This window comes from Cucumis melo, chromosome 6 (assembly GCF_025177605.1).
Source record: "Cucumis melo cultivar AY chromosome 6, USDA_Cmelo_AY_1.0, whole genome shotgun sequence".
NCBI lineage: Eukaryota > Viridiplantae > Streptophyta > Magnoliopsida > Cucurbitales > Cucurbitaceae > Cucumis > Cucumis melo.
Genome location: NC_066862.1, coordinates 4453241 through 4468626, shown reverse-complemented (window position 1 = coordinate 4468626; position 15386 = coordinate 4453241). Strand labels below are relative to the sequence as shown.

At 33.9% G+C, this 15386-nt stretch overlaps 2 protein-coding genes and 1 long non-coding RNA gene across 13 annotated transcripts; 1 reads left to right on the top strand and 2 right to left on the bottom strand.

The window, feature by feature from the left end:
- The first annotated feature begins 1126 nt into the window (after positions 1 to 1126).
- Positions 1127 to 5401, top strand: LOC103483757 (uncharacterized). 7 transcript variants are annotated; one of them, XR_007821654.1, is made up of 4 exons: positions 1127 to 1276; positions 2027 to 2800; positions 2902 to 4501; positions 5124 to 5401. It is a non-coding gene; the product is annotated as an uncharacterized LOC103483757 (long non-coding RNA). The 7 variants fall into 7 exon arrangements; XR_007821658.1 differs by having other exon boundaries at positions 2021 to 2800; XR_007821656.1 differs by lacking the exon at positions 1127 to 1276 and adding an exon at positions 1437 to 1581 and having other exon boundaries at positions 2021 to 2800.
- A 1021-nt stretch (positions 5402 to 6422) lies between these two features.
- Positions 6423 to 9587, bottom strand: LOC103483755 (guanylate kinase 3, chloroplastic-like). Of its 3 annotated transcripts, none has more exons than XM_017043582.2 (2): positions 8423 to 9587; positions 6423 to 7859 (listed from the first exon to the last, which is right to left on the bottom strand). In XM_017043582.2, exon 1 carries the CDS (start codon positions 9337 to 9339, stop codon positions 8452 to 8454), a length of 888 nt encoding a protein of 295 aa, XP_016899071.2. In that variant the 5' UTR covers positions 9340 to 9587; the 3' UTR covers positions 6423 to 7859; positions 8423 to 8451. The 3 variants fall into 3 exon arrangements, with proteins under 3 accessions (XP_016899071.2, XP_008438733.2, XP_008438734.2); XM_008440511.3 differs by having other exon boundaries at positions 6423 to 6841; positions 8423 to 9586; XM_008440512.3 differs by having other exon boundaries at positions 6423 to 6672; positions 8423 to 9584.
- Positions 6423 to 12368, bottom strand: LOC103483756 (guanylate kinase 3, chloroplastic-like). Of its 3 annotated transcripts, none has more exons than XM_051086116.1 (2): positions 11200 to 12368; positions 6423 to 6841 (listed from the first exon to the last, which is right to left on the bottom strand). In XM_051086116.1, exon 1 carries the CDS (start codon positions 12081 to 12083, stop codon positions 11229 to 11231), a length of 855 nt encoding a protein of 284 aa, XP_050942073.1. In that variant the 5' UTR covers positions 12084 to 12368; the 3' UTR covers positions 6423 to 6841; positions 11200 to 11228. The 3 variants fall into 3 exon arrangements, with proteins under 3 accessions (XP_050942073.1, XP_050942074.1, XP_008438735.2); XM_051086117.1 differs by having other exon boundaries at positions 6423 to 6672; XM_008440513.3 differs by lacking the exon at positions 6423 to 6841 and adding an exon at positions 10542 to 11015 and having other exon boundaries at positions 11200 to 12366.
- Between the last annotated feature and the right edge of the window lie 3018 nt (positions 12369 to 15386).

Genomic DNA, 15386 nt, shown 5'->3' with positions numbered 1-15386 from the left:
TAACATAATTATCTAAGTTATTGTCTCAATTTTATGATAAAAGAAAGATACCAAAATTTAAATACACGGTAGATTGTTTTGATTTAAATCTTATTTTAGTATAACTTTATATCTTATTTTATCTTAAACTTTTTAAAATATTTGTTTTAGTTCATAAACTTTTAAACAGAGCTTACTTTTATCTTTGTTGTTAGGAATTTGTTAACTTGATTTATATTAGTTTTTAGTTCATAAACTATATTTAGATGACGAGATTCTATATTCATCGTATTAATTAAATTGATTGGGCTTGTAAAAATGCCTATTTCGTAAAATTTTCATTTTTGTTATGGATTGTTCTTATTTTTTTTTTAGTTACGTGTTCACCTTGTCATGGATATTAATACCAATATGTCGAGTTATATTTTATTATTTTTATTTCATTTAACGTTTTTACGATTTGCTTCAAGATTCCATTTTTTTAGAAAGAAAAAATAAAAATAGAGAGTGTGGAAACCCATAAGAGGATGTGAAAGAGTTGAGTTTTTGAGAAAAAAATAACGAGATTAGTTTTTTTTTTTTTGTTGATTTGATCAAAATTGGTTGATTTGTGTTTTGTGTTGACATTAAAAATTTTGAGAAATAAAGTAAGATTTATTGGTTATTTATCAATCTAATTAATATGATAAAATACAGAGTCCAATTACCAACAAAATATCAAAATATCGAAAGTCAACAACACACAAAGGACAAAAATTAAGACTAAAAATGATTCGAATAAATTAGTATATTCGATTTTAGTCCTATTGCTAAATATACAAATTTAAACATATATGATAAATTTTAAAATTAAATATTAATAAAATATAACCAAATTTTACAATATATCCATTATAAAGTATTGAATGATTAAAAGAGTTTGCTAAATTTATTTACAAAACTATATGTAAATATTATGAACTACATAAAGAAAATAAACAAATTTTGAAGTCTTAGGAACAAAATAATATTCTAACATTACTTGTGAAGTGAAGCATTACATTTTAGTAAAGTGGAAAAGTAATATTGGAAAGAATAATTAGAACAAAGAATTATGGAGAGCTTATTTATTTATTTATGCGATAATGGAATCAGCGTCTTCCCAAGAGCCCCAATGCGATTTCGGCGAGCGAATGCATCGTCATGCGGTGGCGGCTCAGCCCAACGGTGCCGGAGAAGATATTGAAGCTTTCAAGCTCTGACGTAGTCTCCAAGACTGCCTCTAGCTCCTTCCCCATCCCTAATTCCTCGAAGAAATGTACGTTCTCTGTATTTTCTCTCATCATCCAAATCGCCATTTCTATTACAAACCGCCGAATCTGCGGCGTTTTAGTTGGTGGGTTTTTGTGTTTCTTTAGAATCTGGACCAATGTCGCGGCCAACTCGGCCTGCGTCGTGCCGGCCCTCTCGAATGTGATGGCGGCTTCGTGGGATGTTGTGAATTTTAAAATTTGGGCTGCCAGTCCGATCATTACTTCTTGTAGTTTTTGGTCTTCTGATTTGATTGCTTGAATTACCTGAAATGGAAATGGAGGATTGTGGTAAGAGCGGGAAAGAGAAATGGTAATTTATTTTTATTTTCTTAAGAAATTCCCTATGTGCGACTAAGTTAAGGCTTTTGAAACTAGTTTTACAAATCATAAATCTACAAACCGGATATAGTGTATACAAACTCAAGCTTGATATGAATAAATATAGGTGATAGCCACTTTAATGGTGTAAAAATTCCCTTTATAAACCAATTCTAAAGAAGTAGAAGTATATCTTAAAAAAAGGAAAATGTACAAGTCAACTTTGTTTGTATTTGTAAATATTTATAGCAAGCTCTGAAAAGTATTAAAATATTTTTGTTCTTCCTTGCACTAATTTCAAAAACTCAAGTGTCAAAGTTTGGTTGATATAAAGCTTCTGTGTGTTTGGAATCCCATACCCCATATTTGAAACAAAAGGTTGTGTTGGATTAGTATTAATAGAAATTGATTTTGATTACTTACTATTGAAGCTGCAGCTGCAACTCCCCTGAGTTTGTCAAAACCTTCTGAGCCGCTGTAAACGCACAAATTTCTCAATATTCTTGCAGCATTCACACGAAGCAATGGAATCTCTAAAGTTGTTACCAGCTTTTCCTGCACCTCCAGCTTCAGAATACGATTACAGTTGTTTTTGCTATCCAATGCTAGCATTGCCAGTGCTTCTCCAGCTGCTATCCTTGTACGATTATGGATCTCCCCCATCTCTTGGTTGAAGAAAATTCTGAACAGTTCCTTTAAAACACTACCAGTACCGCCAATTCTCTCTGTTGCATCCTCGTCCAGTGCCAAACTGGTTAAGATTTCAATGCCCAATTTCTGAAGCGATGGATGTTTATCACCATATCGCAATACATCCCTGATGTTGCTGATTGTAAAAACTATCTCAGCAATCTCATTGCGGAGAAATTTTCCTGTTGTTCCTGTCGTGCTTGCCAGCATCTTCACCACTTGCAATGATCTTTTGACTGTTTGAATCTGTGATTGCGCAACATGCTCGTCTTTCAGTAATCTTTCTTCTGCGTGAGTGAAATCTATGATTTTTGGCAGGAGACCTCTTGTGTTCCCAATCTTACCACAGTTATCATGATCTCGTGCAAGCTTCTTCAGAATGAGGAGTCCCAAGTGATTGAATGTCCAGAATGAATAGTTGGCACGGTCATGGATGATCTTCTTCTCACTTATTTCATCTGCAGAAACATTGGAGCTTCGACCATTATGGAGTAGAGATGATATTGACTCCATGGCGCCAGGTATCCCAGCAACTCTTAATGAGTTCTGCTTTTTTCCTGCTAGTTTTGACAAAATTTCAGCAGCTGAAAGTCTAATCTCTTCTTCTTGTGGGTCTTTCCAGTTCAACATCTCAACTAATCTTTCTATAACAGCAAGATTCACCCCTATCTTTTCAAGCGTGTCATTGGAAAATCTCTGATTCATTGAAAACTGTCGAAGAATTCTCACTCCGATGAGCTGCTCATCAGGAAAACTTGAATCTAAGAGCTCCATTGCGAAAGAGACCATATCCATTTTCAGGCCATCGAAGATGCTTCCATTGACGCATCTTGAATATGCATCGTAAAAGAATCTTTTTGTTGAGATCATACCCAAAGGCCCCAATTCACATTCTTTGTTCACCTTTTCCAATAACTTCCGGAAGATGACCTTCCATTCCCAGTAAGCTTTTTCTATTAAAAACAACAAAGCTTCTGCCAATGCCAAGCCATAGAAAATGCTGAGAGCAGCGCGCCTGTTTCTCTTGTCCATGTCCCCCTTCGCTATATTGCCATAGTTGTGCTTGATTAATTTCATTAGCGAGAGCACCACACAAGCTGTTGCAGATATAAGTTGAAGCCAATAAAGAAGTTTACTGATGTTCTTTGACAAGAAAACCCATTGACCGTATGGCAAAAGAGGAACATCTGGTGTGCTCCATTGCCGAGTTGGCATCCTCGACTGCTCTGACATTCCTCGGTTGTTAGTATTTGAATTCCCTCTTATCTCTCGGCCTCGGCTTTGCTTTCCCAATGCAAGAACCGACTTGAAAGTTGCTTTGATTTTCCTAACCAGGAACTGGGACCTGGTCCTCAGTGCCCGAAAGCTGTTTAAACCAGCATCAGCAATCGACCATGTTGCTTGGTGCTGCCATTCTAACTCATGGCTCCGGCTGAATATTCGAGTTCCTTCGATCAACAGAATAATAGTGATGAACCAAAAGTCAGTTTTATCTAATGTTATAGCAAAACCACCAAGAAGAACCACAGTTGCCCAGATGAACCCAAGAGTTCCCAGCCCTGTCGCTGCTTTCTCAAGTACTGCTAACCGAAGAGCAAAGAGCGTGAGCTTTTTCTCTGGTGCACGGACCGCAGGTTTCATTGGTGGTACAAAATCCACATTACTACTTTCTCTCATTGTGATACTGGCCCTCCTCGGCTCAAACATGGTGGTGTTTCCACTGCAAGTTTCTGATATCTGCAAACAAATGTCGTTCCGATCACATGCTGGAGATCTCCCATCATCCATGTTTTTCAAACCAATCAATCAGAAAGCTGAAAAGAATAAAGATTTTTAGTGAGATGGAAACTTGAAGTGCTGTTTCTGTTTGAGTTATGGATGAAGTATGGTGGTTTTATATGCAATGAAAAGCTTTGGGGACACGGCTTGTTTTTGGATATGGAAGGAGTAGCGTGAAGTGGCTTCTCTTTCTGTGAATTTACTCAGAAGTTCTTCGAGTTCTGTTTTTGAGAAAAACAAGCACCCTTTAACTTGGAGCAAGTAGAGACGAGTTACTTTATCTAGAAGGCCGAGATATTATTAACTTTTTTTATTTTTTTTCTTTTCTTTTCTTTGTATAGATTTCGAAAGCTTACTAATGAAGGAGTTTGATGAAAGCAATTTCCTCATTTCAAGTCAAATGGGTCCTTTGGACGTATTGACTTTTGGAGTTCATCCACAAAGTAAGTGCTTTTTTGCCAACAATACTTTCTTTTTTGAAACAATTGACAAACAAAAAGATACCCTTTTTTGTGGACTTCTAAATATAGTTTTCTTTAAACATTTGAAAACTGAAGGTTTGAAGGCATGTTTTAGGAATGGTCAAAATCATATTTAAACGAAATATTCTTTTTCTCGAAATCATTTTTGATGGTAAGAAAATTATGATGATTAAAGACATGATTCACAATTATTTGGTTTACATTGTGACGTTGGGAACAAAACATGAGATTTTGAAGTTGATAGAATAAGGGTAGTCATGAGCTTGTCAATAGGGATTTTATCCATTTTAAAATCTTTCTCAAGCATGTGTTGTTCCATGACGACAACATTTTACATCGACCAAAGTAAATGGTGTAAAAAATTAATTGTATTCTAACCTCGATCCTCATTTCATGATATTTGTTTTCAAATTTTTGCTACACATTGATATTAACATTAACAAACCTTTTTGAATTGAACATTATAAAAGTTTATAGACCAAAATAGAATTTAAACCATAAATAAAAACTTCTTTATCTAACATCCCCTTCATATACCTTGACGTGTCTTGACTTTTAGTTTATAAATAAATGAATGAATCAGGTCCATGAAGAAGAAACAGTGGGGGAAATAGTTATTTTGTGTGAAGTTGAAGGAAGAAACAAGAGCCAAGCAAAAAAGGAGTTTTGGAAACCAGCCATTTCCCAAAGCCTTGGAGTACAAGAATCAAATTGCAAGCTGTGGTTACATGTTTTTATTACCAAGCCTTTGATTATTTGGACAATTAAGGACACGTGTCGAACTTTCCCAATGATAAACACAATATTTTGATTATAATTCTGTCTCTTCAATCATACTTTATAAGAGCCTTTTTCTCAACACATTACTTGACAACTCCCTCTACCCAAGAATTTTGCTTAAAAGCTTTTGCAATATCCTGTAAATGGAATTGTTATGAGAATTTTATATGTTTTTTTGTCCTTGTCCGTATCTAAAGTTTCTCTTTTAGGTATTATTTGTTGTTTCTAATTTAGATTTGTATACTCTTTTTTATCCTTATAAAGTAATTTGCCTAAATTGAAAGTTTTTGTGTGCAATAGTAATCAATCATCTAGTTCATAATAGTTTTTGTAATTGCATATTGTCCGATATAAGTTGGAAATTGAATAGATATGAAATTCTAACATGTGGGAGCGATAGTTAAAATTTCCCACTGTTTGTTAATATATATGTATATATTAGGGTTTTTCCAAAGTTTCAAACTTTTTATTTTAACCATCCCTCAATTTAAAAGATGTTAATCAATAATCAATTTCGTATCATTAATATTTATGCCTACACTTATAAATGACAACAAAGTTAAATTTATCCTTCCACATGGTATGGTATGAAAGGAGGATTTATCGTTTTCGAACCTATGAAATGTCACTGCCTCTCAAATTTAATATTGATTTCCATTTGTTGGATTATCTACAAATTGTTAAGTCTACAAGTGAGAAATAGTGTTACTATAATTGAGTATACCGCAATCTATTCACTTAAGTTTTTGAGTTATTCGATGAATTAACACAATCTCATCCTCAGTTCCATTGCAAAAGAAATTATAATCACCCTACCCTATTCCCAAGTTTTTAGAGGAAAAAAGAAAAGGAATAAGATTGTTTGGAAGTCAAATTCCACAATGGAGGAGCATTAACCCTAAACAGTTATTCATTCCTATAGCAAATTTTGAATTTGAAGGGGAAAAAAATATACAGGATTTTCTCATCTGAATGAAGAACCTTCTAATCAGCAACTCCAAAAAACAACAGCTTTCTACAATATTTTTCTCTGACCAAATTTTTTTAAAACTAGCAATCCAATCTAACCTTGAATGCCAGACTAAAAGAGAAGAAAACAATCTTCAAAAATACAACCTTTAGCTTTTCTTTTAAGATCGTTTGTATCTTAGTCCAATGTTTGTACAGTTCAATCAATACACTCAACATGCAGTTTTTTTTTTCACCCAAAATAAAAAAAGGTACAGTATCGAATCCACAGAAAGTAGAACTTTATTGTCATTTCAGTTAGAGTAACAACCATGGTAGACTGATAAATACACACCTTTTTGGAGCAGTGAGTCCTCCCTATGCTGCCTGAGATTATTGTTCAACTGCCAAAACAAATATGAGCTTCATAAAGGTTTGGGTTCAACCTATGTTTGGGTATTATAATGAGTAGTAAAACTGGGAATGACAGTAACGAGCAAGACCAGACGTATGGATATGTAACTAAATGAAATCAGCCTTCACCCTCTTCCATTGATGATAATCTAATAACTCCTGCAGGAGATGATGATAACCGTAAGTCATGGATATGGCATATGCAAAACAGTACCCATATGAGTTTGGCCCAGTTATGTGAGGTTTGGATGCCAGTGCCCCTCCATTTCTGGGAATAAATAGTACAATCTCACTCTCTCGATACAATCTCTCCATGAAACTAAGAGTACGATAACAGGTGATTGTCACCTCCTCAACCTCTCGCTCTCGAGAAGGTTGCTGTACAAACTAACTCTCCACATTTCTCCCAACAAACTATTTATACCCTTACACATATTTCCAACTCTACCCCTCTTATCACATTTCACCTTTTACCCTTCCTATGTACTGATACACAATTGGAGGCCTAACAGTATCCATACCCCCATTTTAGGGGACCTGTCTCTCCTGTGCACTGTTTCTTGTAATATAAAGCACGACACGCTGCTCGGTGTTAAACAGTAAAAACAACAGATGAGATTATAATAGATCAATTTGAGTTTCTGGCCTGATGATGAACTTAACATAGCATTAGAGCTAAAAAGTAGGAGTGCTAGCTGAAACTGGAAAAACTGAATGAATCTAGCTAGGCAGTTGAATTGAGCAACACAAGTTGTTGGTTCAGTTTTATGAAACTCGAAACAAAAGTAGTTTAGGGGCTGGTATAGTCTATTCAGTTGGCATTGAGTATCTAGAATGTTGGTTTCAATGTTGATTTTCACATTATTTTATATAAATAGGATAGTATAAAGTCAGTTTTGGCCAATAACCAAGATTAACCAACCCACTTATGCTTCGTTACAGATTCTATGTTCTAACACGAGTTTCCTTCCATTCCCATACCATAAGACCCCATGTTAATGAAGTATCAGGATTAGTGGTTAACATCGAGTAATTGGGTAATTTAATCCTTTTTAGTTTCCAATTTGGATTTTAGTTCTTAATCTGCTTTTGATTCTCCGTCTGTCTCGTGTATTCTTTAACCTTTGATTCACAATAAAATTTGACTTTTGATCCTTGGGAAGAGCCCTCCTTTTATCTGCAACACTAGTTAAATCTATTAGATGAGCCAGAAATCTAATCTTAAAAGGGAAGGGAGAGTGTCCTTTAATGAGAAGGAACCCTCAAAATTCAACCATCAAATAACTTAAACGTTTCCATCAGAAGCATGATATGAAAATCACGAAAAACCACTAGACTTTATGAAGAATATCATCAAACAGGGTCTTAAATAAAAAGCCGACCACTAGACTTTACGAAACAAAAAGTTAGCTGGAATATCAAATACAACAGGACTGAATACTATTCAGCTGAGTGTTGAAAGGTAACCTGTTAGAAGTGAGTAACATCTTGGATGAATAATGGAAACTTCTCAACTGATAACAGGCATTTGAAATAGAATTCAAAACGAAATCTTTGCAAGCTTCAGTAAAAACAAGGCGAAACTATACTACTATCGAACAAACAAAAGCAATAAAAATATACTTCCATAAAGGAAGCTGGAGTTTTAAACAGACTAGTTATGATTCTGTTGTTCCTTCTCAATCTATGATAGTTACTTTCCTAAGAAAGAAACTCATATCATAACAAAAGTTTTGTTACCTTGCAAAATGATGTCTCAAAAGCTGAATCTAAACAACAGCATTTCTCTGCGAGACCTTTGCCTTCTCAGCATCAATAATGGATTCCAGAAGCTTAACCGCACTCTCCAACTTCCCATCTGCATTCACAACCACATAATCAAAATTTCTAACATGCTTCACTTCCTCTCTGGCCGTTGCAACTCTCAGCAACAATGATTCTTTAGTCTCCGTCTTCCTATCAATCAACCTCTCCACCAATTTAACCTCACTCTCCGCCATCAAAAACACAAAAACAGCAGAATTCCCAAGAACTTTCCTCAATGTTGCAGCCCCTTGAGTGTCAACTCTCAACACAATATCATACCCTTTTGCCATAAACTCACGAATTTGCCTTTTGGGAATCCCCTTGTAATCTCCATACACTAAAGCATATTCCAGCAGCTCGTTCCTATCGATCATATCAAGAAAATCTTCCTTAGAGACGAAATAATAGTCTTTACCATCGACTTCACCAGGTCGCATTGGACGACTCGTCGCCGTGACAACGAAATGGAGCCCTTCTCGGACTTCTCTCAATCGTTTAATCACAGCATCCTTTCCCACCCCACTTGGGCCACTGATCACAATAACTAAAGGGCTTGGATTCGGCACCAAAGGGTCGGAGCTAAACGAAGAACCGAGCGAAAACTCGAGGGAACGAAGCAATTCCGATCGGTCGGCTTTGTCGGGCGGCGGAATGGTGGGGAAAGGGGGTCTTCGAGCATCACCCATTTGAGAAATGGAGGAGAAAAATCGTGGTGTTAAAGGGAATGATTGAATGGTTTTGGATTTGAGGGAAATGGGGTTGAGAAAATTAGGAAAAGGAATGGGATTGTGGAATTTTGTGTGGAGCATTGAAGAGCGGGAAAGAGAAGTGGCGAAGAATCTGCGAGACATGGGAGAGAAGAATGGGAAGCGCAGTTCACAGTATCACAACACAATCTCAATTCAATCTTCAACATCGTCAGGGAATGGGAAACCCATTTGAGGGTTTTGAGAATTAAAAATTTGAAGCTCAACTAGAAATTTCTTGAGACATTTTTGGCTATCTCATGTGGCTGAGAGACTTGGGGATGGTAACACTGTTTCTTCTTTTGGTTTGACCAAAGGGCTTCTAGAAATTAGAATATGAGCATTTATTTTTTACAAATAAGATTTGAATCTGTTTCTAAATAAGTGTTTCTTTTCATTTGGGTGTCAATATTATCGAGTTTATGTTATTAGGGTAAATTAAGTGTATCGAACTGAACCAAACTTTGTTGGTAACTAAGTTTGTTCTAACACCTCCATAAGTTAATTATGTAGCAAAGAAATTTAAAGACGATGAGGCTCCTTCTCGTTTTCTTTCTTTCCTTCTCGGTGTTTATTCCCTCATCCCTAAACTAGTGAAAAGAGTTTGTATTGTGAGCCTTACAATCATTGTGTTGCTTTAACCACAAATTTTAATACTCTTATGTCCTTAAAACATATGTTATCTTTTTTTCAATATGTGGTTTTTGCACCTTTTGAAATCTTTTCAAAGAATAGAGGGCACAGAAGAACTTAAATTTGAGTATGTCATGTGTGTGTGCGTGTGCGGCATTCTTCTCGACTTTTTAATAGTAAATTGAAGAAGAACAAAAGAATAACAATTTTGTTGATGCATTTTAGCAAAATGTATCATTTTCATATCGAAATCAAAGCCACTTTCATGCTGCCAACTCTTAAACTATAGGACTATTGCAAATACTTTTTGCAAAGGGTCAAAGATTCTCTAACATTTTTCAACTGCTTTATCTCCTTTATCAATTATTTATTTAGTGATTACTTTCTTGCCTATTGCTAAAACCTAAAATCACAATAAAGATAGAAACTAAAATAAATCTAATTGAGTTGGTAGTAGAGTTTCTTTGAACTATCTTGGTTGATTAGTTTGATTTTCTAATCATTTCGTAGTCTTTTTTCAAATTTTGACATATTATGAAATTGTTTTCCTCACACTACTTTTCAAGTGGAGGATGCAATTGATAAAATTATGGTTTCTATAACATTTAAATTTATTAGCAAACTACAAGTCCGAATATCCTTTTGTTTCTTTCTTATATATATAAAAAATAAAATATAAAAACTACAAGTCTGTATACTATTCAGATAATGTAGTATAACACACTGACCAAGTCTTTAAGATCAGATACAACAAGACTGTATACTATTCAGCTAAGCGTTGAGATGTAACCTGTTAAAAGTAACATCTTGAATACATAAATAATGAAAACATCTCTCTTGATACATACCAGGCATTTGAGGAGATTTTTGTACCGTTAACTTCTTTGGGAGTAATCTACCCCTCATAAAAGTATCAATCATAACCTTTTGATTATTTTTACGATCCATTGCGTTAGGGATGAAATATCAATCTTGATTGAGCACAATTTGTAAGGATCTTCCATGTGACATACTCAGGTAAGTTATGGCGTTAGGGAACACGATGAATTGTAAAAGCACAGTAGTTGGATGTGGCCTAATCAAAAGCTTAGAATTTATACTTTCATGAGGGGTGGATCATCAATCATAAAGAAACTCCCAAACAGTCCCTACAAAAAAATCGAACCATTTGAAATAGAATCCAAAACAAAAATCTGTGCAAGCTTTGGTCAAAACAAGGCAAAAGGAAGCTGGAGTTTTAAACAGACTAGTTATGATTCTGTTGTTCCTTCTCAATCTACTAGAGTTACTTTCCTAAGAAAGAAACTCATCTCATAACAAATGTGTTGTTACCTTGCAAAATGATGTCTCAAAAGCTGAATCTAAACAACAGCTTTTCTATGCAAGACCTTTGCCTTCTCAGCATCAATAATGGATTCCACAAGCTTAACCGCACTCTCCAACTTCCCATCTGCATTCACAACCACATAATCAAAATTCTTAATATGCTTCACTTCCTCTCTAGCCGTTGCAACTCTCACCAACAACGATTCTTTAGTCTCCGTTCTCTTATCAATCAACCTCTCCACTAATTCAACCTCACTTTCCGCCATCAAAAACACAGAAACAGCAGATGTCCGAAAAATCCTCTTCAATGTTTCAGCCCCTTGAATATCAACTCTCAACACAATATCATACCCTTTTGCCATAAACTCATGAATTTGCCCTTTGGGAATCCCCCTGTAATCTCCATACACAAACGCATATTCCAGAAGCTCTTTCCTCTCAACCATAGCAAGGAACTCTTCCTTAGAGACGAAATAATAGTCTTTTCCATCGACTTCACCAGGTCGAATTGGACGGCTCGTCACTGTAACAGCGAAATGGAGCCTTTCTCGAACTTCTCTCAATCGTTTAATCACAGTACCCTTTCCCACCCCGCTTGGGCCAGTGATCACAAAAGCCAAAGGTCTTGGATTAAGCACCAATGGGCTGGAGCTAAACAAAGAACTAAGCGAAACCTTAACGGAACGCAACTCCGATCGACCGGCTTCGTCGGGCGGCGGAATGGTGGAGGAAAAGGGTCTTCGAGCATCATCCAATTGAGAAATGGAGGAGAAAAATTGCAGGGTTAGAGGGAATAATTGAATGAGTTTGAATTTGGGGGAAAAGGGGTCGAGTAAATTAGAAAAAGGAATAGGATTGTGGCATTTAATGCCGAGGAATCGGCGAAACATGGGGGAGAAGAATGGGAAGCGGAGTTCACAGTATCACAACCAAATTTCAATCTTCAACAGCGTTTGGGGAATGGGAATTTGGTGTTTTGAAAATAAAAGATTTGAAGCTCGAGATGAAATTTCTAGAGAAATTTTCGGCTTTCTCATGTGGCTGAGAGAAATTGGGGATATTAACACTGTTTTCACATTTTGTTTGACGATAGCAGCCGTGGATTGAAGATTGTGTTGCCGTCAACTGAAGAAGAATGTAGGCGGCGACGCCTGAACTTGAGGGTTTATGGTTTAGTTTTAAGAGATTGACAAAAATGACCCTTCCCATCCCACTCTATTCTTTTCTGAAAAATAGATCAAATTTTGAGTTAATTACATTTTTATCCTTTTACATGCAACCAACCTTTTTATATTTCCTATTACACTCACAATTACTAATAAATTAATCATATTCTCTCCCTAACCCAAATTTTCTCTTCACTAAATTTGTACTCTACAAAGTTGTGATTAAGCAAAAGAATCAACAAAATCTTCAATGCATTACGTAAAAAGGTATTAGATAGCTCGATCAATAGTATAAGACCGAATATGTGGTTGAATAATGAATAAGACTGATTTCAATACCTAATATCCAAATTTTAGTGATATCAGTTTCTAAAAAAGTATTAAATAGCTCGATCATTTCTTTCATATTTTTTGTAACTATCGATGCTTGTTTGTTCATCAATTTCTTTTAAATAATCAATAAAATTGATTTCAGCAACCTAATATTTAAAATTATGATGATGTAAATTGCTAGTAAATTTTATTCATGAGTACAATAAAGCAAAGAAACAATTCTTATGTTTAGTTATTCTTTTACCTTTTCCCGCTTATTATTACATGCAATTACACACGACGAATAAAATAAAATATTTTAGTTGTTTTTACTTACGTACCTACCATCTACTCACAACAAAAAAAAAAAATCATATGTTTAATTACTTCTCATTTTGTAATTTGTGCTAAGTTTGCAAAACAAAAAATTGTAACTTGAAATTTTGTGACAACGTGGTATATATATAGATATAGATATAGATATTTGAACAAAAGAAATCAAATTTCACATAGAAATAAAGCCATTGTCATGCTGCCAACTCTTAAACTATAAGAGGATTGCAAATACTTTTAGCAAAGGGTCAAACATTCTCTAATTAACATCATTCAACCCCTTTGTATCCCTTATGATTTGTTTAATTCATGTGGTTACTTTCTTTGACTTTGGGTAAAACGACCTAAAATCAAAAGAAGGGTGAAAGTAAATATCTAATTAAACTAAGTTAGTTGGTGAGTTTGTTTGAACTATTTGGTTGAGAGTTTTATTTTAAACTATCTTAGTTGATTAATTTGATTTTTTAATTATAAAGTGGATGATTCGTTTCTATTTGATCTGATTAGTTAGTTGAATTTTAGTTTGATTTATTTTTGTTGATAAATTGGATTAGTTATAGATTGTTTGTTTTTCATAAATCAATATGTTTGATTAAGATTAGTCTTAGTCAAATAACTTACTTTTGCACATACTTGTAACTTGGATTATAAACTCTTTAAAATTATGGTTTCTATAAGATTAAAGGCTATATTTACCGATTCGTAATGAAAATTGGTATAATTGTAATGAAATTTCATTGATAGATCAATCATAAAGAATTACAGTTGCAAATGTAATTGAATTGCTTTTGAACGTGTTTATTAAAATTATGAATTTTGTCAAATTTACGGTTATTGATTACCTTTACCTCTCATAGTCAAATAGTTTTCTTTTTTTAAAAGAGTAACCATAATAGTGATGGAAATATGTAATTTTATGCGATTTGATATATCATACTCTGCTATTAGATTGCAATTATTTTAAGTATTTGAACGTGGTACTATATATCCAAAATATATACAAAACACAAATAAACAACATCCAATGAATTCACTTTTTAAATTACCATTGATTCATTTTGTTTGGATAAACTAAAAATTTGAGTACTCTTTTGTTTCTTACGTATGTTTTATATATATATATATATATATATATATATATATATATATATATTAACTTTATACCAAAATGTTATCTTGAGAAAATGAGGTCACATACAAAATAAGTGATATTGTTATTTTAAAATATCTTTTTTATCTATGCATTTCATCATTTGTCTTTAATTATTAATAATAATAAATAACCCATCCAAATTTCAAAATTCTTCTTTTATTGTACAAACTTCAATCACCTCAATCATAGTAAGTTATCTTTTCATTGTTAAATATGAAAGAAAGATAAGTTAATAATTAAATAATTGTTTATTAAGGCCGATGCTCATTACATAGTTAAATAACATTGACTCAATGTAAGATACATTTATTAGAGAGTACTTTCAAGAAGAAATTGTTTTTTATATAAACTTTATTTAATTGATCATTGATATATATATATATATATATATATATATATATATATATATATATATATATATATATATATATATATGTGAGAAAAGTTTCTAACTACCCAACTTTTTATATGTCGTTATTAAAAGAAAAAAATAACAACACTGAAAAAGGAAAACTAAATTTTCATTAAAAATAGAATACTGAAACACTGACACATAGACGCGGCGGTAGCAAAACTGAGTCTTCATATGGCATGTCGCGGATCCTTTTTATTGCTCGCAGCTTTCCTCTACCTTTACCTTTACATGAAATATTAAATATAGAAAAAGTGAGTATAAATATATACTCGGTAAGGGACACACTACTAGTCCCGCTAGGTGTCCGTTAACTTCCCACTAGAGTCCGGTAAAGAAGTACCCCTACGTTTTCGAACACGTGCAATCTTTGATCTCGTAAGAACATATCTCGTCTTCGGTGAACCTAAAGGAACACCTAGGACAAACTAGTTCTTAGTGTACCGATCGAAGGAAACACTAAGAAAATTGGGCTATGAGTGACCCCGTCGAATCACTCATAATCATGTTTATGTCATGTGGGTACGACTCTAATAGACAAAATTAACAAAACGCTCGTCCATAACATGTAACATATCATAAACATCATAAACAAGACATGAATAAATGAATATATTATCAACCAAATAATTCCATACAATATTGTTGAATAAGAAATTTTAGAACCAATCACAAATTGCCACATAATTTACTGAAATAATTGTACTTGTTATTAACTAAAAATTTACATGTGTCCAAAATTAAATATAAAGACAAATGGGACAAACGATGTCTTTATTATGCCAATCGGATGAAATTAATTATTTTGGTTCAATTA

Coding starts and splice junctions, on each gene's coding strand:
- LOC103483755 (XM_017043582.2), bottom strand. CDS start 9,339: ATGTCTCGCAGATTCTTCGCCACTTCTCTTTCCCGCTCTTCAATGCTC.
- LOC103483756 (XM_051086116.1), bottom strand. CDS start 12,083: ATGTTTCGCCGATTCCTCGGCATTAAATGCCACAATCCTATTCCTTTT.